General features: G+C 36.8%; 1 protein-coding gene and 3 non-coding genes across 4 annotated transcripts; 2 read left to right on the forward strand and 2 right to left on the reverse strand.

Annotated features, from left to right (window-relative positions):
* Positions 1-2,064: 2,064 nt before the first annotated feature.
* Positions 2,065-3,208, reverse strand: LOC116020938 (stromal 70 kDa heat shock-related protein, chloroplastic-like). The gene is made up of 2 exons (XM_031261511.1): positions 2,985-3,208; positions 2,065-2,905 (listed from the first exon to the last, which is right to left on the reverse strand). The coding sequence occupies exon 2, from the start codon at positions 2,569-2,571 to the stop codon at positions 2,278-2,280; it is 294 nt and encodes a 97-aa protein (XP_031117371.1). The 5' UTR covers positions 2,572-2,905; positions 2,985-3,208; the 3' UTR covers positions 2,065-2,277.
* A 3,028-nt stretch (positions 3,209-6,236) lies between these two features.
* Positions 6,237-6,308, forward strand: TRNAP-CGG. The gene has a single exon. It is a non-coding gene; the product is annotated as a tRNA-Pro (tRNA).
* A 3,148-nt stretch (positions 6,309-9,456) lies between these two features.
* Positions 9,457-9,528, forward strand: TRNAP-UGG. The gene has a single exon. It is a non-coding gene; the product is annotated as a tRNA-Pro (tRNA).
* A 15,152-nt stretch (positions 9,529-24,680) lies between these two features.
* Positions 24,681-24,787, reverse strand: LOC116021322. Its single transcript, XR_004098981.1, has one exon. It is a non-coding gene; the product is annotated as a small nucleolar RNA R71 (small nucleolar RNA).

Below are 24,787 nucleotides of genomic sequence, written 5' to 3' on the forward strand. Positions count from 1 at the left end.
ATATATAAATTTGGACCATTTGGTTTGTTTAAAACATTTGAACTAGCTATAATTTTGGACTCATATAGCTAAATAGTCATTTATATTTATGTTTACAACATAAATTAAGATTTATTTATATATATATAAATAAATTATTAACATAAGGCGAGTGTTAGTTGCCAAAGCAGTCCACTCAAGGTAATAGCTAAATAATTATTTATGTATACAAATGTTTATCATTGCGTTATTGAATTACATTAAGGATTGATAATTTGTGAATATTAACACATGGTTCTAACGATCACTCAAAAGTGGATTAGACATGTGATTAATAACAATAATAACAATTTAGGAGGTTATGATTCTTATTTTGTTAATATTTAGCCATTGCCACTAACATGATTTAAAAGGGGGGGAAAAGCCCTAACCATTGAGGATTCACTTAGAAGTATACTTACCAAGATCTTGTTCTCTATGATGATAAATTAGCCGGATGTATGACATGACCTCAAATCAGTGGCAATTTCGTAGTGCTACCAACATTTGGATGATAACCTTGTTGATCATCAAAGCTTCTTGGACATAACGCTTAATGTGTTAGCGTCGTAGCCACTATTGGCCAATTGCTATAGAAATCATTTGATCAATAGTCTTCTATGGTGAGAAGGTAGTGGCAATGGTAGGAAGGGTCTGGTTGTTTTCCTTCCATACGCTGAAAATTCATGAACTACCACGATCTACAATAATAAAATTTTACAATTATGATGTTGGTTGAGTTCTCACATGCTTTAAAGGCCTGTTAAAATCATATTGAGAAATGTTTATAAATAAATCTAAACATTAAAAAAAAAAAACAAATAAACTAAAAGAAATTATTCATGGCTATGTCTCATATTTTCCTTTTAAAATGATTTGAGACTCAAAACCAAATTTTTAGTTAGAAAGTAGATATATAAGTATATTAAAGCAATCTCAATGTAGATTTTATGATGACTTTTTGTCGAGTAAAAAAAAAAAAAAAAAAAAACTTGGTTGAGGTTTTTCACCAATTGGAAGTTGAGATTTTTTAAGAGCAAAATTTGTTCTTAACCAAGAACCTAGTTTTTGGAGAAAGAAAAATTCGTGCGTGAAATGCACAATGGGCGCCCAATGATTCGTGCGTGCATTTCACGTTCACATTGAGTGCATGGGAGTGGTCGTCAATTGGCGACAACTTTCATATCTCCATCTTTTAAAGAGAAAAAATCTTAACAATTGAGGATTCACTTAGAAGTATACTTACCAATTTTAAGAGATGACGATTCTCCAAATCCCAGGACTTTTACGTGTCCTCATTTGTCCCGGCGAAGATCTCATCCTCAATGACAACAAAAAGCAAGATGTATGGAAGGACCTCTAATCGGTTGCAATCTGACAATGATACTGACATCTAGACGATAACCTTGTTGATCACCAAAGCTTCTTGGATATAACGCTTAATGCGTGGCGGAGTTGGCGCCATAGCTACTATTTGGTTGATTTCCATAGGAATCATTTTCTCAATAGTTCCCGCTTTGTGACCCTAGCCGACAAAGGACCACAAGGAAATAAACTAATCTAGGTTACTCATAACTGACCGACTCAAACCAAGAAGACCAATAGGTCACGCCAGTTGGAAGTCGAACTTGTAACTTTGTGGTTATCAAGTCGACGCACTATACGCATCTTTCATTTATCTTCTTAATCCCTTTTTGTTCCTAATCTTCCATGTAACATGTCTTCCACTTTGTAAACCTCTACGGAACGGTCAATCAATCTCTTCTGATTTAAAGATGATTTCTGCAAAGTCTACAACCAAACTATCTCTTCCATTTTGGCATAACTTCTTATTGTTTGAGTCTGCTAAATAATTGACTTAGCAAAGTTTTGATCTAAAATAAGCTTTTCTAGAAAGCAAGATTACATCTTAGTTTTGGTATTCTTATTTCTTAATACAAATTTGGGGAATGCAGGCAACATTCCTTTTTATCAAATTCATTGTAAGTGTCGGATTTGTATAGCAAGAGGAGAAAAGAGAATTATCGTGTATTGTATTGATGAACAAAGGTTTAGAGAATGAATGAAGAACTCTGATCATTACAGTGAAGGCATATGGCCTTTTATACACAGGGATCTATACTATATGCAAAGTCATTAATACCCTCAATATTATTATGTACGTATATCCTCCAACACCCCGGTAAGCTGGAGCATGCAAGTTTGTATGTCAGCTTAGAATGGGAGTGAGAGAGACAAACTGATTCTTTAGATCTTCATTTAATGTGACCGGAACTCCAATAACTCTTGTTGGGCATTTAGCTTCAGCAAAAGCTTTAGAAGGTCTATACCTTCATCCTTCTTGAAATTTGATGCTAGCCAATCACCAATTCTCTTATCAAAATCATCACCACCAAGATGAGTATCTCCAGAAGTAGACAACATCTCAAACACGCCATCACCCACCTCAATAACAGATACATCAAAAGTTCCACCTCCAATGTCAAACACCAGGGTAGTTTCATTGTTTTTCTTTTCAGAACCATAAGCCAGTGAGGCAGCAGCCATTGCCATTGCTTGCCAATTAAAGTTTAGTTGCTTATCAATGATCTTGATCTCAACTACACATTGAATTGGAGGCAATCTTGTTGAAGTACAAACTATGTCCTTAGAACATGATAAGCATCATCATATATCCTCAAAGCTTCACCCCAATCCAGAGGTGGCTGAGATTGATCCTCTGCCACGGTGGCAGAGGAAGCTTCCACACCATTGGATCTGCTCCAGGAATGGCGATGGATGAAGGATGAACGAGCACTGCGATCATCTCCCTCGTTCGCCGCTGCGGCGATGATACAGCTACGATTACTAAAGTCTCTGTGCACATAAAGTCTCTGTGCACATGGACCTATTCAATAGGAAAAGGTTACATGTTTCTATAATGCACTACCAAAATAAATAAATAAATAAATAAAGAAAAGGCCTACCTAAAAAGCAAATGTTGTAGCTGATGAAGTCATTAAACTATACACAAATGGTCTGGCAATTGAATCTGCAATCCGGATCGGTGCTTCATAGACTTGAGCATCCTCAACCTGGAGAAAGGGGAATAGCAAATTTCAGTATTTTACAAGCAGCAGCCATTTAAACATTACTTCCTATTTTCTACCATTTCCTGTTGAAAAACACCACTATTTTTTGTTTATTCATTTCTTCTGTATAGAATAACAGCCAAAGATGATAGCAATCATTTTCAAGTATCACAAATGAAAGATTTGACTGCTTGTTATGAAGTTAAAGGTTAGATTGCATACAATCTGTGGTTTGAGACCAATTTATGAACCCCCAGGGGATTTTTCAGTTCTAGACTTCCTATTCTTTTTGGGAATTTCAATGAATTTGTGATCTCTTTCCAATGCGTGTGGCCCACCTCTTATTCTCATGCTCTGTAGGTAGACTATTTTCCAACAAAATAAGTCAATAATTGTTTCTCTTCCTGGCAGCTATAGATCTATGTTTAAAGAACTCAGACCAGCAAGCTAAAGTTGCATTTATTGAATAAGGCTCCAAACTAAAAATAAAAAACAAAAATAAAAGGTATAAGGGTCAAATAAGCCCAAAAACTATTTGAGAAAATGAAATTAGAAATCAAAGTACCTAGGAGGTCCATTTACTATAACGGTATGGTTAAGTTTACTGGTATGGCATTGAAATCATCCAATCATTATTGCATGGACCATGGTCCACACAGCTATGTGAACCATAAATAAAAAGGTATATTATTTTTGTACTGAAGGTACATTATTTTTGTACTGAAGGTACATTATTTGATATTATATATCAAATAATGTACCTTCAGTACAAAAATAGTGTACCTTCAGTACAAAAATAATATACCTTTTATTTTTGGTCCACACAGCTGCGTGGACCATGGTCCATGCAATAATTTGCCGAAATCATCACTGCCCACATCAAAATGTGTCATCCAACTCAGATTTTATTTAATTAATTTAATCAGTAATATATTAATATCAAGATTTACAAAAGCCACTTATGAAAAATTTGGCATTCCACTCCACCTTACTATGTATCCACTTTAACACTACTTTGCAAATTTTAATTAAAGATCATCTTTTTTTTTTTTTTTTTGCGAATAATTAAAGATCATCTTAAGATGAGAGATGTGGAGAACTTTATTTATGTTTTTTTATTAAGTTCAATAAACATTAAATAAACTTAAATTTAATTTTGTAAAATTTATATTGATAGAAAAATATCAATAATGATTTAAAAATGTCAATTTTCGATTTATTCATAGTTGTAATTTTTCAAAATTAACATATTTAAATATTGTTTTAAAATACTTAAATACATGTCACTTGGTTTATGTAAATAAAAAAAATTAAGAATTAACAGAATTTAAATATGTTAACAAGTATGAATAGATTGAAAATTTAAAATTTTAACCATTCTTATATCAATATAAATTTTTAAAAATTTTAAATTTAAGTTTATTGTAATATATATGGAACTTTTAATATATATATATATATATATATATATATATATATATATATATATTTCTTTACATATCTCGTCCTAAAATGGCCTTTAATTAAATTCCACAAAATAGCACCAAAGTAAGTGTATAGTATGGTGGAGCAGAATGATAATGATAAGAGGTCAAGAGTTTGATTCCAAACTCTTCCAATTGATAAGTTATGTATATGTAATATGTCCATATATACTTCCTCAACCTATTGACCTCCTATTTGGGAGAGCCACAAAGGTGTCATTGAGTTACAAGTTACTTGGCAGTCATATTTAATTTTAAACTGTGTTAATGGCTGTCCTTAATTATATTATATCATAATAATAATAATAATAAAACATAACTTTCATGGCAGCATATTTTTCCCATTTAATAATAATAATAATAATAATAATAATAATAATAATAATAATAAATCTATCAAATAGGCATCCAAATAAGAAAAAGTATGCTGAGATGCCTCCAAAACAGTAAAAGTATGTTAAGGTGGCATCCAAGTTAGCATTAACTTGATCTTTACGTATAAAAACATGTCAAAATGACTTGATTGCATTTTTTTTCCCCAAGTTTAGGGGCTTAATTGGAGCATATTGTTGTTGAATGGCCTAATTGCATTTTCTCAAATAGCTTCAGGCACATTTGACTCTCTTATCCAAAAAAAAAAAAAAAAAAAAAATTAAGAATCAAACTCATTTTCCATGATAACTATCTTGGAAATTGTTGAGTTGGACCCAATTGAAGTAGCCTCAATTTTTTTCAGACCATCCTAAAACAAAGTAACAAAAGACAGTTCGAATCAAACAACTGACAAAAAAGAAATGAAAACAGAACATCCAAAGTTTCACTAGAAAGAAATTTGTGAACATTACATTTATGTGCAGTCAAACTTGATCTAGGAGGTAGTTGTAATTGGGGAACTAGGGATGACAACAAGATGGGCCATAACTGTGATGCACTGCATCCTACATCATGCTGTCCCAAAGATTTGGCTTCTTCCCCCTACATCCTGCAATATCCCCACTCTCCCATCCCACATAATTTTCCAATCATGCTTCTTTTTATTAACCCTACTTATATATCTTTCATTCTTTTTCTTCAAAACCAAACTAGCCTTTTTCACTATTGTATATCTGTCCATCTACCACAGAATTATGCAGTCAAACCTGCATCAACATTTCCTCATAATTTACTTTTTCTTTTCAATAATTTAAGTTGTTCAAACACCATGGACCTGATAAACTCAGCTCACAACAATTATTATACAATGTTCCACCTTAAGAGATGGACCATTAACCTAAGATTCATTATTAATATATTGAATGTTCATTTTTAGGTATACTTCTAAAAAAATGAACTCTTAGTACGTTAAAAATGAACATTCAAGATACTAAAAGTGAACATTTATTTGTGGTCCACATTGCAATGTACTAATGTGGACCATGGTCCAATAGTATAACTCAATGGGGTAGCTCAAGTGGTAAGTGAGCTCTCTTTGTGGGGTAGAATTTAAGGGGAACTCATGTTCGATTCCCACAAGTGACGATTCTCCCTGGGCTAGTGCGAGTAGACCCGGACCGTTAAATGGACGGAAAAAGACTCGGTGGATTTACCAAAAACAAATGGTCCAATAGTATAATTTCCCAATAGTATAGTTCCAATTACGTAAATATTGCATTTCCCATTAATTGGGTGTTTGGTCTAGTGGTATGATTCTTGCTTCGGGTGCAAGAGGTCGTGAGTTCAATTCTCACAACACCCCCTTCTCAATTTTTTCTTACGAAATCACACTTATGCATATACTCAATCAGCAATCTCTCACTTTCATCTCACTCAAATGCTCAATTTGAAATCAACAATTAATTGTGTGTTTGGTTTAGTGGTATGATTCTTGCAACACCCTTCGCACTTTTTTACCTCACAGCAAGTCACACCCATGCATATACTTAGTCAGCAGTCTTCCGCTCTTTCATCTCAATACTTAACAAACTAGCGTTTAAACTTTCGTTTCTCAAATGCCGAATGTTAAATCAATAATTAATTGGGTGTTTGGTCTAGTGGTATGATTCTTGCTTTGGGTGTAAGAGGTCGCAAGTTTGATTCTCACAATACCCCTTAAGTCCTATTTTTTGCTTATAATAAATCACACTCATGCATTTACTCAATTAGCAATCTCACTTTCATCTCAATATCTAACAAACTTAACTTTAGATGCTCAAATTGAAATCAACAATCAATTGCGTGTTTGGCTTAGTGGTATGATTCTTGCAACACCCTTCACACCTTTTTACCTCACAGCAAGTCACACTCATGCATACACTCAATCAGCATTCTTTCGCTCTTTCATCTCAATACTTAACAAACTAGTGTTTAAACTTTAGTTTCTCAAATGCTGAATGTGAAGCAAGCAATCAACTGGATGTTTAGTCTAGTGGTATGATTTTTGCTTTGGGTGCGAGAGGTTGTGAGTTTGATTCTCACAACACCCCTCACCCTATTTTTTGCTTATAACAAATCACACTCATGTATATACTCAATCAGCAATCTCTCACTTTCATCTCAATATCTAACAAACTTGTGTTTAAACTTTAGTTGCTCAAATGCTCAATCTGAAATCAACAATCAAGTGCGTGTTTGGTTTAGTGGTATGATTCTTGCAACACCTTTCATACTTTTTTACTTCACAGCAAGTCACACTAATTGATATACTCAATCATCATTCTTTCGCTCTTTTGTCTCAATATTTAGCAAACTAGTGTTTAGACTTTAGTTCGCTCAAATGCTCAATGTGGAATCAACAATCAATTAGGTGTTTGGTCTAGTGGTATGATTCTTGCTTTGGGTGCAGGAGGTTGTGAGTTCAATTTTCACAACACCCCTCACCTTTTTACACCTTACAGCAAGTCACACTCATGCATATACTCAGTTAGCAGTCTTCCACTCTTTAATCTCAATATTTAACAAACTAGTGTTTAGACATTAGTCTCTCAAATGCTCAATGTGTAATCAATAATCAATTGCGTGTTTGGTCTAGTGGTATGATTTTTGCTTTGGGTATGAGAGGTCGTGAGTTAAATTCTCACAACACCCTTCACCCTTTTTCACCTCACAGCAAGTCACACTCATGCATATACTCAGTTAGCCATCTTCCACTCTTTCATCAACAATTAATTGGGTGTTTGGTCTAGTAGTATGATTCTTGCTTTGGGTGCGAGAAGTTGTGAGTTTAATTCTCACAATAGCCCTCACCTTTTTCCTCCTCACAGCAAGTCACACTTATGCATATACTTAGTTAGTAGTCTTTCGCTCTTTCATCTCAATAATTAACAAACTAGTGTTTAGACATTAGTTGCTAAAATGCTCAATGTGGAATCAAAAATCAATTGGGTGTTTGGTTTAGTGGTATGATTCTCGCTTTGGGTGCAAGAGGTTGTGATTTTAATTCTCACAACACCCCTCACCTTTTTCCTCCTCACAGCAAGTCACACTCATGCATATACTCAGTTAGCAGTCTTTCACTCTTTCATCTCAATATTTAACAAAGTAGTGTTTAGACTTTAGTTGCTCAAATGCTCAATGTGGAATCAACAACAATCAATTGGGCTTCGTTTTTTGTGTGATTTGTGATCTGTTTGTGATCTATTTTTTGTGGGTATGGCTGAGGATAAATGTGTTGTCGTGACTGATATTGTTCCCGAAGATCATGTTCAACTTCATCCTTAGTGTGTTCATTCCTAAGATCGTGTTTAACTCCGTTCTTGGTGCATTCGTCTTCATTTCCAAGGAAGGGTCAGGCATAGTGCCATCTCTTTTAAAGCCATCCAACACTTATCCTCTAGCTACAATTAATCATCATTTGTAATTTTGAGTGAAATACAGTACTTGTTGTAATCCAAGCTGGGAACTTTTAGATGTTCCAGCTTGTGGGAGAGTGTTGAATATTAAGAAACATGTGTCCCATTCCTAGTAGGAGTGGTCTTAGTTTCCTAGTATTATTAGTAGTTTCATATTCCTATTAGGGTTTATTTAGTCCTTGTGTTCCTATAAATATAGGATCCTTATATAGTTTAATGCATAGAAATATAGAGTACACAAAGAGACAATTTATTGTAATCTTTCATTATAATATATTTTTTCTATTCTCTTTTTCTTTGGTTTCTCACATATTTTGCTTCGGCCTAGTTGACGGGTGGTTATTATTCTCCACCCACCAGGCCTTTCAATCCCTTAATTTCAGCAGGTTTCAACGCTCCGATTCCTGCACAACTATGGTGTTATAATCAAGGTGCTCTTCATATTGCATCAAATCCGGTATTCCATTAATGAACCAAACACAGAGATCGACTATCACTTCGTTCGTGACAAGATACAACAAGGGTTAATCTTCACTGGATTTGTGAAGACCGAAGAACAACTCGAGGACCTATACACAAAGGCCTTAATTGGGATCTGAGTTAGTTATTTGTGTAACAAGTTAGACATGATTGATATCTATGCTCCAACTTGAGGGGGAGTGTTAGTAGAATGTTAGTTGGTAGAATGCTAGTTAATTGAATGTTAGTTGTGAATATTAGTTGAAGAAGATTAGTAGATGAGGAGGTTGATTGTTAGTTGGACTAGAAGCTTAGGCTAATGTAGTGTGTATATAAATAGGTGTGATAAAGTGAAGAGAAAATGTATGAGTTGTGTATGGGAGAACAATAAAATACAGTCTTCCTTTTCTAACATTATGAAAGCTTGTTCAAGGGCAGAAATTGCTTCAAGGAAGCTTGTTTGGTTGAAAATATCATCGTCCCTTAACAAGCTCTCAATTTCTGTAGGTTGGGAGGAGGATGCCACAACACCCCTCACTGTTGTGTGAAAATATCATTGCAATTCCTATTAAGTAAATATTGCATTCTAAACCAATTGGGTGTTTGGTCTAGTGGTATGATTCTTGCTTTGGGTGCAAGAAGTTGTGAGTTCAATTCTCACAACACCCCTCATTGTTTTAACCATACATCAAATCTCCCACTCATGCATAAACTCGATCAGTAATATTTAACAAAGAGTTTATTACCAAAATGGTCCCTCGACTATTGCGAAATTACCAATTTGGTCCTCGACAAATTTTCATGCCTAATTAAGTCCCTTGACTTTGAAAATTTTAACCAATTTGGTCCTCCGTTTATTTTGTCGTTAAACATCCGTTAAATCGGAACCAAATTTGTAATTTTGCTACAGTCAAGTGATCAAATTGGTAATTAAATTTTCACTGAAATGGTCCCTGACTATAGCAAAATTACCAATTTAATTAGTCCTTTGACTATAGCAACATTACCAATTTAGTCCCTTGACTGTAGCAAAATTACCAATTTGGTCCCAATTTTAACGGATGTTTAACGGCAAAATAAATAGAGGACAAAATTGGTTAAAATTTTCAAAGTCGAGAACTTAATTGGACACGAAAAATTGCCGAGGACCAAATTGGTAATTTCATAATAGTCGAGGGACCATTTCAGTAATAAACTCTTTAACAAACTTGTGTTAAGACTTTAGGGATTGCTCAAATGCTCAATGTGAAATCAATAATTAATTGGGTGTTTGGTCTAGTTGTATGATTCTTGCTTTGGGTGTAACACCCCGGCCCGGCTATACCGTACAACCGGAGTAGTTACCGCCACACCTAGATTGAACCCTGTCAGATCAAGAAAGAGTCCACTCTAGATGCACAGGCTAAAGAAGGAATCTGATTCACACATTTTATACCCGACATAATTATATATATATTGCAGCAGAAAGAAACAAAAGGTAGCTAGGTTAGCTACGAATATATACAGGGATTGACCTATGGGGTCCAAAAACATAGAAGTTCATGTCGGTTACAACTTTACTAGCCAAACGAATACTACTGTGGCTACAAAAGATATTCACACAAAAGGAGTTGTCCTAGACTTTCCCCCAAAACACGTCATCTATCCTAATGGACGGTACACCGGTCCTGTGTACGTCCCCCATACCAGGTGCCACTCACCTGCGAACCAAGTGAGGTGATCTAGGAAGTGGCACGGGATGACTACTATGGACCACTCGTCCCAAAACTCCGGAGGATTGGGGTCCCACGGGTAGGGATAAAAAACAACAAACTCTAGGGGATTGCTCCCCTCTAACACTTCAATGGGGTAGAATCCATGACTAGCTTGGACTCTATCAAGAAAACTTGGCGGTCCACTGGGAACAGGAGTGTAGGCGGGTGCGGTAGGATAGACTGGAGGAGGAGTATACGTCGGAGAAGGAGGAGCAGGAGCGTAACTGGGAGCGTAGGGGTCATCGCCTAACAGGAATTGTTCGTAATCATTGTACTCCATCATTGGGAACACAAACTCGGATGAGCTCTCAGAGCTCATCGGGCTACATGAGCCCACGCTAGACAACACCTGCTAAAGAAAAACACATGAAGTGTAGTTAGCACGACGGCTAAGTAAGAAAATCTATGGTCACTCAAAATTTAACAAAGGTTTTTCAAAATACGTATGTAATAGTTCTGTAACTTTACCCATCTGTTGAGATTTCACCTGTAAATAAGTTAACAACGAAGACTTGCACAAAAAGAGATTAGTGAACCAATATCAACCTTTCATTTTGGATACAATCATTTCTTCTTAGTGTCGTTACAGAATAACTCTTTCTTAGTTTTAAATCTTCCTTAGTTTCATATTAGCAAGCGTGAGGCCTTTGGAGTATTCTCTTAACTCCCTCTTTGACCACTTGGATCATCGAACTCGGGTTCAATGGTCGTCCCCCGGTCTAACACTAATCCCCTGGACTTATAGGTTCGTTAAAATGATTCCTAGCTGGCCTAGCCAGGTCCGTTAAAACGACACCTACCCGGACTTTTGGAGTAACTATACCTTAAGTGTGCACACCCCTATAGGAATACCTCATCCTATGAGTTATACAGTACTCGGCGAATAGACTTCGCCCCTTTTAGTATGAATTGATCATACGATGTAAACAGCCACTGGGAAATGGCATTTAAGCCCGCTTCATCCCGTAGGCTAATCAAGGTCCTCCTCAACTTACTTAGAAACTAAGGTTTTGGAAAACATTTTCCTTTCTTTAGTTTTTCTTTCTTAAATCATTCCTTTTTGGGCATATTTCACATTTGAGTCCAATACTTGAAATTGGCTACCTCGTTAGCCCATGATGGTGATTTTGTTCAAAATGGATTTTCAAAATACTTCCAGTGCCCGCAGGCTTTCCAAATACCATTTTCTCATCTTTCAAGTAAGGTACCCACTTACTAATAGTGACATTTTCCTCAAAAATAAGATTTTTTGACAACCTATTTACCAAAATAGCATACATTCTTCGACGTAAGTTTCATAAACATTTTTATTTGCCCATAGGCTTTTCATGCATAGTTCCCAAATCCATTTGCACATCTCACCACTTCATCATATACAATACTAGTAACACAAAACACACTTTATACACATGTATGTATCATCTATACATATTACTCATAGGTAGCATGTATATATAACATAACCTCTTCCTTATACATACATACACATATATGTATATTCATATGCATATTCATCCTTTATGGCACATACATATATATATACACCTCACGTGTGTATGTATATTTATATAAAGATTTTCTTTTTGTTTACAATATTTTACACACATATATGAATCACTTGAACCGAGAATATATATATATATACATCTATAACATATACTACCCACCTAGTTATATACTTATATATTCTACTAACACTTACATATATCCATATATTTTAACACAAAGCTCATAAATTCCTATTTCAAATATCAATCATTAAATCTTAAGTGACAAAACCAACTTAAGGGATTTCTTACCTCTTGGGTGAAGCACTTTTTGCAAGAATAGCTTTGAACCTTTACTCAATTCTTTCACCAAAATCCCTAGGCAAAACATACCACCATAACAATAATTTTAAGAGGTTTTAACCTATAGTTAGGCTCTAGGGAAGAAAACAAAGCTTTTAACCGAATAAAAATGGAATTTTACTGAATAGTGGTAGACTTGATGAAGAAACTTAGCTATGAAGGCTCTTGAGCTTAAAGATGAAGATGAAGTTTCTCTCTCTCTTTTTCCCTTCAATTTTTCGGCCAAGGGGTGTGGATTGAAGACCAAGCTCTATTTAAATCAACTCTAAATTAATTTACTACTAGTGTGTGGCTAGAAAGAGTGACATGTGTCAACTTCATGTGGTAACTCAAGGAAAAATATCTCTGGCTAGACTGTTAAGGGTTAAAACAGATATAGTTATGGTAGGAAATAATTTAGGTAGGGGTAAATTCGAAACCAAAATTATCTCGAACTCAATTCTAACCTTAAATTCTAAAATCGGGCGATTTCGTTACATCGCGAAATATGGCGATACTAAGTTCGAAATAAATTTTCACTGTTACGTGTTAATTTAATTAAATAGGAAATTCAAGGTTAATAGTATGGTGCCTAATAACTCACTTCCTAGGACAATCGGGACTGAACACATACTTTAAAATTTTTTTACGGTTCGTGACCGGTACGTACGGTCGCAGCTTATTAACGACTATTCTAACTAGTAAAGATTATTTTGAAATATCTATAAATCATAACTCGTGCATGCCAATGCCTTAGAATAAAATAAATTTAAACTCCCCCCCCCCCCTTTTTTNATCTTCCTTAGTTTCATATTAGCAAGCGTGAGGCCTTTGGAGTATTCTCTTAACTCCCTCTTTGACCACTTGGATCATCGAACTCGGGTTCAATGGTCGTCCCCCGGTCTAACACTAATCCCCTGGACTTATAGGTTCGTTAAAATGATTCCTAGCTGGCCTAGCCAGGTCCGTTAAAACGACACCTACCCGGACTTTTGGAGTAACTATACCTTAAGTGTGCACACCCCTATAGGAATACCTCATCCTATGAGTTATACAGTACTCGGCGAATAGACTTCGCCCCTTTTAGTATGAATTGATCATACGATGTAAACAGCCACTGGGAAATGGCATTTAAGCCCGCTTCATCCCGTAGGCTAATCAAGGTCCTCCTCAACTTACTTAGAAACTAAGGTTTTGGAAAACATTTTCCTTTCTTTAGTTTTTCTTTCTTAAATCATTCCTTTTTGGGCATATTTCACATTTGAGTCCAATACTTGAAATTGGCTACCTCGTTAGCCCATGATGGTGATTTTGTTCAAAATGGATTTTCAAAATACTTCCAGTGCCCGCAGGCTTTCCAAATACCATTTTCTCATCTTTCAAGTAAGGTACCCACTTACTAATAGTGACATTTTCCTCAAAAATAAGATTTTTTGACAACCTATTTACCAAAATAGCATACATTCTTCGACGTAAGTTTCATAAACATTTTTATTTGCCCATAGGCTTTTCATGCATAGTTCCCAAATCCATTTGCACATCTCACCACTTCATCATATACAATACTAGTAACACAAAACACACTTTATACACATGTATGTATCATCTATACATATTACTCATAGGTAGCATGTATATATAACATAACCTCTTCCTTATACATACATACACATATATGTATATTCATATGCATATTCATCCTTTATGGCACATACATATATATATACACCTCACGTGTGTATGTATATTTATATAAAGATTTTCTTTTTGTTTACAATATTTTACACACATATATGAATCACTTGAACCGAGAATATATATATATATATACATCTATAACATATACTACCCACCTAGTTATATACTTATATATTCTACTAACACTTACATATATCCATATATTTTAACACAAAGCTCATAAATTCCTATTTCAAATATCAATCATTAAATCTTAAGTGACAAAACCAACTTAAGGGATTTCTTACCTCTTGGGTGAAGCACTTTTTGCAAGAATAGCTTTGAACCTTTACTCAATTCTTTCACCAAAATCCCTAGGCAAAACATACCACCATAACAATAATTTTAAGAGGTTTTAACCTATAGTTAGGCTCTAGGGAAGAAAACAAAGCTTTTAACCGAATAAAAATGGAATTTTACTGAATAGTGGTAGACTTGATGAAGAAACTTAGCTATGAAGGCTCTTGAGCTTAAAGATGAAGATGAAGTTTCTCTCTCTCTTTTTCCCTTCAATTTTTCGGCCAAGGGGTGTGGATTGAAGACCAAGCTCTATTTAAATCAACTCTAAATTAATTTACTACTAGTGTGTGGCTAGAAAGAGTGACATGTGTCAACTTCATGTGGTAACTCAAGGAAAAATATCTCTGGCTAGACTGTTAAGGGTTAAAACAGATATAGTTATGGTAGGAAATAATTTAGGTAGGGGTAAATTCGAAACCAAAATTATCTCGAACTCAATTCTAACCTTAAATTCTAAAATCGGGCGATTTCGTTACATCGCGAAATATGGCGATACTAAGTTCGAAATAAATTTTCACTGTTACGTGTTAATTTAATTAAATAGGAAATTCAAGGTTAATAGTATGGTGCCTAATAACTCACTTCCTAGGACAATCGGGACTGAACACATACTTTAAAATTTTTTTACGGTTCGTGACCGGTACGTACGGTCGCAGCTTATTAACGACTATTCTAACTAGTAAAGATTATTTTGAAATATCTATAAATCATAACTCGTGCATGCCAATGCCTTAGAATAAAATAAATTTAAACCCCCCCCCTTTTTTTTTTCTCGAACTCTAGACTTATTGGAATGAGTGAAGGGTTACAGTCTACCCTCCTTAAGAATAGTTTCGTCTTCGAAACTTCCTTCTTATCATCTAAGGTTCAAGATAAACCACCACTCACTTCCCTTTACTCATAACGGCATTTATTACGCCTAATCTAGCGCACAACTTAATTTAGGTACGTAACGAATAGATCGACTCTACGCACCTGAGTTAAATAGTTCAGGATAACGTTCCATCATAATGTTTTCCAACTCCCACGTAGCTTCCTCTGGGCTGTGGTTCGACCATTGAACTTTGATCATTTTGACTGACTTTCTCCTTGTGTCTGGGGTTTTAGAATCCAAGATTTGAATTGGTCTTTCTTCATATGCCAACGACTCATCCATTTCCAGTTTCTCAGGCTCCAATACATGGGATGCATCAGGTACACATCGCTTAAGTTGAGAAACATGAAATACTTTATGTACTCTGTCGAGCTCAATCGGTAGGGCCAATCGATAGGCTAAATTTCCTATCCTTTCCAAAATTTCGTAAGGTCCTATGTAACGAGGACTCAACTTTCCTTTCTTTCCAAACCTCTTGACTCTTTTAGTGGGTGAGACTTTTAATAACACCTTCTCCCCAACTTGATATTTGGTGAATTGTCGCTTCAAATCGGCATAAGACTTTTGACGATCCTGCGCGACTTTCATTCGCTCTCGAATTACGTTGATTGCCTCAGTAGTCTCTTGTAGGTACCGAGGTCCAAGTATAACAACATCGCTCTTGTCGCTCCAACACAGAGGACTTCGACATTTCCGTCCATACAACGCTTCATAAGGAGTCATTCCTATACTCGCATGATAGCTGTTGTTATATGAAAACTCTATTAGATCTAGCTGCTCGTCCCATGAACCCTGAAAGTCAAGTACAAAACCTCTGAGCATATCTTCCAATGTTTGTATCGTTCGCTCCGTTTGGCCATCAGTGGCAGGATGAAAAGTGGTGCTCAGCCTGAGCTGAGTGCCCATTGCCCTTTGCAAGGTTTCCCAAAAACGTGACAGAAATCGTGAGTCTCTGTCTGAAACGATGTTTTGCGCTACTCCGTGATACTTAACTACGTGTTTAATATAGGCTCTCGCCATCTTCTCCATTGACTAAGTTTTGTTCATTGGAATGAATCTTGCGGTCTTGGTCAGTCGATCAACAATCACCCATACTTGATCGTTTCCAGTTTTTGTTTTAGGCAATCCTCCCACAAAATCCATAGAGATTGAGTCCCACTTCCACTGAGGAATTTCTAATGGTTGCAGTAAACCCTTTGGCTTACTTCTCTCAGCTTTGACCTTTTGATAGTTTAAACACCTGGCCACAAATTCGGCTACATCCTTCTTCATACCTAACCACCAGAAATGTATGGGAACTGAGTAAGGTGTGTAGTGACCCTCTTTCATTAACTGATCCATTATCTTCTTACAACCTGTAGGTATCACCCATTTACCCTGGAATCTTATGCTCCTATCCGGGTGTAACTCAAATGGACCGTGTTTTTCGTCCACCATCTTCTCCTTGATTTTCCTTAACCAATCGTTCTCCCCTTGTGCTTGTTTGATCTCCTCAAATAGAGTTGGAGTGGCCGACAGGTAATAAAATTTTATTTCTTGTTCCACTTAACCACACATCTTTATCTCCAAATTAAATCCTTGAAAATCCTTGCATAGCTGCTCAGGTAATACCCAAAGAGCATGATTTGATTTTCGACTCAAGGCATCTGCTACCTTGTTTGCTTTGCCCTCTTGGTATTGAATTTCCAAGTCATAATCCTTAATCAACTCCAACTATCTTCTTTGCCTTAAATTGAGGTCTCTCTGAGTAAAGATGTACTTTAAACTCTTGTGGTCTGTATAAATTTTGCAAGAGACTCCATAGAGGTAGTGTCGCCAAATTTTGAGAGCGAATACCACGGCTGCTAGTTCCAGGTCATGTGTTGGGTAGTTAGCTTCATGAGGTTTTAATTGACGAGAAGCATAAGCTATTACCCTTTCATCTTACATCAAGACGCATCTAAGTCCTTTATGAGACGCATCAGTGTACAACGCGTAGCCTTCCATTCCAACAGGTAAGGTTAACACTGGAGCGGTTGTTAACCTTCTCTTAAGTTCTTGGAATGCCTGCTCACATTCTTCAGTCCAACGATACTTGGTAGTCTTTTTGAGCAGATTTGTCAATGGTCTCGCTATCTTTGCGAAGTCTTGGACAAATTTTCGGTAATAACCCGCCAAACCTAAGAAATTGCGGACTTCAGTGACCGATTTGGGTGCTTCCCATTCAGCTATGCGGACTTCAGTGACCGATTTGGGTGCTTCCCATTCAGCTACTGCTCGTTCAGTGACCGATTTGGGTGCTTCCCATTCAGCTACTGCTCGTATTTTGGCTGATTTGGGTGCTTCCCATTCAGCTACTGCTCGTATTTTGGCTGGGTTGGGTGCTTCCCATTCAGCTACTGCTCGTATTTTGGCTGGGTCCACTGCTATTCCTTCCTTGGTAATTATGTGTCCAAGAAATGCTACTTCTTCCCTACAAAATTCGCATTTCGACAGTTTTGCAAAAAGCTTCTTTTCCCTCAACGTTTGTAACACCGTTCTGAGATGTTCTTCGTGATCCTCCGGTGTCTTCGAGTAGACCAAGATGTCATCTATGAAGGCGACGACGAACTTATCCAGATACGGAAGGAAAATCCGATTCATTAGGTCCATAAAAGTCCCTGGTGCGTTGGCACTCCGAACGGCATAACCGTGAATTCGTAGTGCCCGTATCTCGTCCGAAACGCTGTTTTAGGAACATCCTCCTTCGCGACTCGCACTTGGTGATACCCTGACCGTAAATCAATCTTTGAGAATACGCCCGCTCCTTTCAGCTGATCGAATAGATCGTCGATCCTGGGCAACGGGTACTTGTTCTTTACTGTGACTCGATTGAGTTCTCTATAATCGATGCACAGTCTAAGGCTCCCATCTTTCTTCTTAATGAACAGTACCGGCGCGCCCCAAGGTGATACACTTGGTCTGATGAATCCCTTCTCCAATAGTTCTGCCAATTGCGCCTTCAGTTCCTCCATCTCTTTAGGTGCCATTCGATAAGGTGCTTTCGAGATGGGTGAGGTTCCTGGTACGAGATCGATGGTGAATTCTACTTCTCTCTCCGGTGGCATTTCCGTGAGGTCGTCGGGGAATATGTCAGGAAATTCGCGCACAACTAGGATTCGATTAATCTCAGGTTCTTCTATTTCGGCACCTTGCACCAAATAGAGATACACTTCGCATCCCTGGTGAGCGTACTTCAATTTCTGCATTGTCAATAACCTTGGCTCGGGTTGCTTGTCAATTCTTCGGTAGGATATTCTCCTCCCCTTTAGTCCTCGTAGGACAACCTTTCGCTCATTACACACTATCCGAGATTTATACTTATCCAACCAATCCATCCTGAGTACTACATCGATGCCCTCAAGTTCAAAACGAACGAGGTTTCCGGGACAGTTAGATCCAGCTATTTCTATTGCAACGTTGTCATAACCATCTCTACAGGCTACTATTATTCCCGAGGCAGTTTTGACATTAAGATCTAATCTAGTAGTAGGCCTTAACTTCAGTTTATCAGCAAACGTAGATGATATAAATGAATTGGTAGCCCCCGTATCAAATAGCACTAAACCAAGCACTGAGTTTATGAGAAAGGTACCGGTTACGACGTCGCTAGCCTGAGCTTGAGTGCTATTGACGACGTAAATCCTGCCTTGGTTCCCCATGTTGCTTTCTCTCATCGCTTGCTTTCCTTTGTGGTTGGGACCGGATGTGGCATTTGTTGGTCTCCCTCGATTTGTTGACTGGAAGTTGACCACTTTATTTTCTGTCTGTACGGGCTTCCGGCCGGTGTTTCCATTAAATCCTCTTCCTTGGCTTGCATTCTGCAGGGGTTTTTGGAGATTGTCTACCTGGGTTCGGCACTCAAAGGGCTTGTGTCCTAGGATGCCACACTTGTAGCACTTAATCCTTATTCCTTGACAATTCTATCCGGGATGATTCCTTCCACATTTCCTGCAAACAGGACGGTTTCCCTGATTGGTTCCTTCCCTTTCTCTTCCTTGTGTTGGGTTAAAGTTACCTTGGTTAGCTTTCTTATTTCCCAACTGGAATTTCCATGGTTTATCATCAGCCTTCCGTTTGTTTCGGCCGTAAACTTCCTGTTGGTCCAAATACACCTGATAGTGATCTGATTCCCTATCGTATGCCTCCTTCAGAGTAGAGCACATGAATGGTGCGATCACCCTTCTTACGTCCCAGTCCAGTCAACGGACGAATCTTCTTGCCTTACTCGCCTCGTCAGGCACGATTTCTTGAGCGAAACGCATCAGCTCCACGTATTTGTCATGGTATTCTTGGATGGTTGCTCCCTTTTGCTTTAGTCGTAAGAATTCTTCGCACTTGATTCCTTTGATACGCTCCGTGTAGAATTGTCCTCTCAATTCCACTTTGAATTCCTCCCAGCCGAAGTCTGGGTCTTGTAGGAGGTCGGGTCCAACTGTTGCCTACCAATTGTCTGCAGCTTTCGTCAGGTAATAGACTGCGGAAGGTACTCGCTGATCCATAGGACAGTTTACTGCATTAAGCAATTTGTCGAACGTCCAGATCCATTCCTCCAAGATCACCGGGTCTTTTTCTCCAGCGTAATACGGTGGTTTTCGGTTTGCTATTGCTTTAGCAAAGTCAACCCGTGACTGCCCTTGGTTTTGGTTCTGGGCTTGCAGAGCCAGCATAAACCCAGCCATTTGTTCTATCGCTTGGGCCATACGATCCATCGCTGAGATGTTGTCGTCGTTACCAGCAGGCACACTTCGTCGAGGTAGCATTTTCACTGGATGACAGTTTCAGATTAGCGCCCGAGGTATAGGAGTTCTTAAAGAGTTAGCTAGCTAGGCAGTTAGTATAGCAACTACTCAAGTCCTATACGACACTCCCTAACATTCAATTTATCATACCCACTAAGCAGGGGTTTCAATCATAGCATAACGATAATTAATGCATTACGCTAGTAAGCTTACTCACAATAATCCTAAGCAATGATTAACACATGCATGAAATCACAAGTATTGATCACATTATTCAACAACCAGAATCGTAAGATTCTGTAGAGTAGAAGTGAAATACCCCATTCTTACGCTGCCTGGCTTCCGTTCCAGCTCTGCTCCGAAGCTTATACTCATTAAGCTGTAATAACGACTTAGGTCGGTCTTAACGAACCTAAGCTGACTCGAAACTTAATTAACACGAAACTGGCTGACTTGAAAGTAGGGCTGACTCGAAACTAGGGCTCATAACAAAGATTTCACAACTTACAAAGATTTCACAGCCTAGGCTCCAATCTAACCTCCAAAGATTCGAACTGCTCTGATACCAACTTGTAACACCCCGGCCCGGCTATACCGTACAACTGGAGTAGTTACCGCCACACCTAGACTGAACCTTGTCAGATCAAGAAAGAGTCCACTCTAGATGCACAGGCTAAAGAAGGAATCTGATTCACACATTTTATACCCGACATAATTATATATATATTGCAGCAGAAAGAAACAAAAGGTAGCTAGGTTAGCTACGAATATATACAGGGATTGACCTATGGGGTCAAAAAACATAGAAATTCATGTCGGTTACAACTTTACTAGCCAAACTAATACTACGGTGGCTACAAAATATATTCACACAAAAGGAGTTGTTCTAGACTTTCCCCCAAAACACATCATCTATCCTAAAGGACGGTACACCGGTCCTGTGTACGTCCCCCATACCAGGTGCCACTCACCTGCGAACCAAGTGAGGTGATCTAGGAAGTGGCACGGGATGACTACCATGGACCACTCGTCCCAAAACTCCGGAGGACTGGGGTCTCACGGGTAGGGATAAAAAACAACAAACTCCAGGGGATTGCTCCCTACTGTAACCCTTCACTCATTCCAATAAGTCTAGAGTTCGAGAAAAAAAAAAGAGGGGTTTAAATTTATTTTATTCTAAGGCATTGGCATGCACGAGTTATGATTTATAGATATTTCAAAATAATCATTACTAGTTAGAATAGTCGTTAATAAGCTGCGATCGTACGTACCGGTCACGAACCGTAAAAAAATTTTAATGTGTTCAGTCCCGATTGTCCTAGGAAGTGGGTTATTATGCACCATACTATTAACCTTGAATTTCCTATTTAATTAAATTAGCCCGTAACAGTGAAAATTTATTTCGAACTTAGTATCGCTATATTTCGCGATGTAATGAAATCGCCCGATTTTAGAATTTAAGGTTAGAATTGAGTTCGGGATAATTTTGGTTTCGAATTTACCCTTACCTAAATTATTTCCTACCGTAACTATATCTGTTTTAACCCTTAACAGTCTAGCCAAAGATATTTTTCCTTGAGTTACCACATGAAGTTGACACATGTCACTCTTTCTAGCCACATACTAGTAGTAAATTAATTTAGAGTTGATTTAAATAGAGCTTGGTCTTCAATCCACACCCCTTGGCCGAAAAATTGAAGAGAAAAAGAGAGAGAGAAACTTCATCTTCATCTTTAAGCTCAAGAGCCTTCATAGCTAAGTTTTTCATCAAGTCTACCACTATTCGGTAAAATTCCATTTTTATTCGGTTAAAAGCTTTGGTTTCTTCCCTAGAGCCTAACTATAGGTTAAAACCTCTTTAAAATTATTGTTATAGTGGTATGTTTTGCCTAGGGATTTTGGTAAAAGAATTGAGTAAAGGTTCAAAGCTATTCTTGCAAAAAGTGCTTCGCCCAAGAGATAAGAAATCCCTTAAGTTGGTTTTGTCACTTAAGATTTAATGATTGATATTTGAAATAGGAATTTATGAGCTTTGTGTTAAAATATATGGATATATGTAAGTGTTAGTAGAATATATAACTATATAACTAGGTGGGTAGTATATGTTATAGATGTATATATATATATATATTCTCGGTTCAAGTGATTCATATATGTGTATAAAATATTGTAAACAAAAAGAAAATCTTTATATAAATATACATACACACGTGAGGTGTATATATATATGTATAAGTGCCATAAAGGATGAATATGCATATGAATATACATATATGTGTATGTATGTATAAGGAAGAGGTTATGTTATATATACATGCTACCTATGAGTAATATGTATAGATGATACATACATGTGTATAAAGTGTGTTTTGTGTTACTAGTATTGTATATGATGAAGTGGTGAGATGTGCAAATGGATTTGGGAACTATGCATGTGATAAGCTTAATTTCTAGACATTTTTAGAGTAATTTTAGTAAGTGTTTTGCATTAATAAATTAAGTTTTAGTGTTGATCTTATTATAAATATTATATTTATTTATAAGTTACTACTTTATATTGGTTTTAATAAATATTAGGCTAATGTTGCATTTTTATTAATATAAATAGGAGTTTTATTATAACTATAGTATTAAATATTATTTGGAAGCTTTATGCATTTAGTTTAAATATAAGTGTTTTGATAATTAGGTTTAATTAAGTTATGTCATTAGATTATAATTATCTTTCCTTTTAACTCTATTTTATTTTATTTTATTTTCTTGCTTTCTTGGAGGGTTTCTGCGCAACAGACTAAGGAAAAAAGAAAGGGGAATTAATTAACTTTGAGGGCATCACTACAACAAACTAGAGGAAGGAAAAGGGAATTAATTTGGGGGTTTGTATAAACAAAAGAATGACGAAGCAAAAAGCCCATCTTATTTGAGGTGTATACATTTTTGGCTCTAGCGAAAATAGAGAGGACGAAGAGAAAGGACGGAAGGAGGAACAGCAGCTTGGTACGGACGTAGGATCATCGGCGAGGAAATTCCAACGAAGAGGATAAGAGATTCGAGACCTCACCGCAGGAGATTTCCGAGCTTAGGACGCGGCTCTCGTTCCTTTAGGCTTGAATTTCTTTCTTCTATCTCTACTTTTACTCTTGCTATTTGTTAGATTAAATTTTCAGATTAATATTTGCTTTTGATATGCTAAATTCCTTGAACAGATTATGTATTTAATTATGATTATTGGCTAAAACTTTAATTAGGGATTTGGACTAGCCTTAGATTAGATTAATTGACTATTCTTCGTGTGTTGATTCTTCTAAGTTTCAGTTAAATAATTGAACTTGGTTATATTTATCTTATGTATTTTAGTTGTGGTTTGTGCGATTGGCCATTGCATATTTCCATTTTTTTAGGATTTATAAGAAGAACTGACAGGTGAATTATGAACCTGGACCTCGTAAGATAAACACACTTGACCTAAACTGGACATAGCTTTAGGTATTTGTGGTGAGCTTTGATTGTTGCTTAATGGGTTCAATTAATGTTGGTGGGATATCGACGGATGATCACAGTTAATTGGATACAATCTAGTAGCTCGACGGAGTATTAGGATATATATGGAGCAATCATCACTATAATCGCACGAATCAATACTTAAGATGGTTAGTTAATTATCTAATAGGTGAACCCAAATCCTTAGTCTTTTATCAATTGGAAATTTCCTTTGCTCTAAATTCACAAATATTTATCTTAATACATGAATTTCTTTTATTTGTGTTTTTTTCCTATCTACAAGATTAGTTATTGAGAATAGTAGTTAAGTGTGTTCTTCGTGGGATCGACCCTGGAATACTCCAGGAATTTATACTGTGATTGACTCTGTGTGCTTGCAGAAAATATCAATCACGCCGTTGCCGGGGACACTTATTTAACTGTTTCCTTAAGTTTTTCTGTTATTTTATTTTTGTAGCTAGGTTCAATATCATTTTATTTTTATTTTTATTTATTTATTTGTTTATTTTGTTATTATTATTTGTTTATGATCTTGAGGCGATCAATAAGGCATAAAAACGCTGAATTATTTCCTATTGATCTTGAAATTGAGCGTACTTGTAGGAAAAACAGGGTACGAAGGCGGCTTGAAATGGCTGAAAATAATAGAGTGGGTCAACAGGATGAACGCATACCACCAATAGTTCAACCTCCTCAAAATCAAGCAGCTCAACCACGTCTTCGAGACATCCAAAGACCGGTTATAGCTGTTAACCCTTCTTGCATTCAATTATCCGATGCAGCTAGGAATTATGAACTCAAGAGTTTCCATATGAATTTGCTCCCTACCTTTAACGGTTTGGGAAGTGAGGATGCTTTGGGTTTCATGCGAGAGCTCTATAGTACGGTACAAACTTTACCTTTGCATAATTTATTTGAAGAAGAGCTTAGAATGAAATGTTTCCCATATTGCATGAGGGGTGATGCTAGGCAGTGGTTGTTAAATTTACCAGAGGGTTCTTTAAGAACTTGGGATGATGTTTACAATGCTTTCATGTTTAAATATTACTCATCTCAAAAGACAATGGACTATAGGAGTAGGATATGCACTTTTACTCAAAGAGAAGGGGAATTATTTCATGAAGCATGGGATCGTTTCAATTTGCTTTTGAACCAATGTCCACACCATCAATT

This window comes from Ipomoea triloba, chromosome 5, assembly GCF_003576645.1.
Source record: "Ipomoea triloba cultivar NCNSP0323 chromosome 5, ASM357664v1".
In the NCBI taxonomy this organism is placed as follows: domain Eukaryota; kingdom Viridiplantae; phylum Streptophyta; class Magnoliopsida; order Solanales; family Convolvulaceae; genus Ipomoea; species Ipomoea triloba.

What these genes read in the sequence shown, in the direction of transcription:
- LOC116020938 (XM_031261511.1), bottom strand. Translation starts at nt 2,571, where the DNA reads ATGGCAATGGCTGCTGCCTCACTGGCTTATGGTTCTGAAAAGAAAAAC.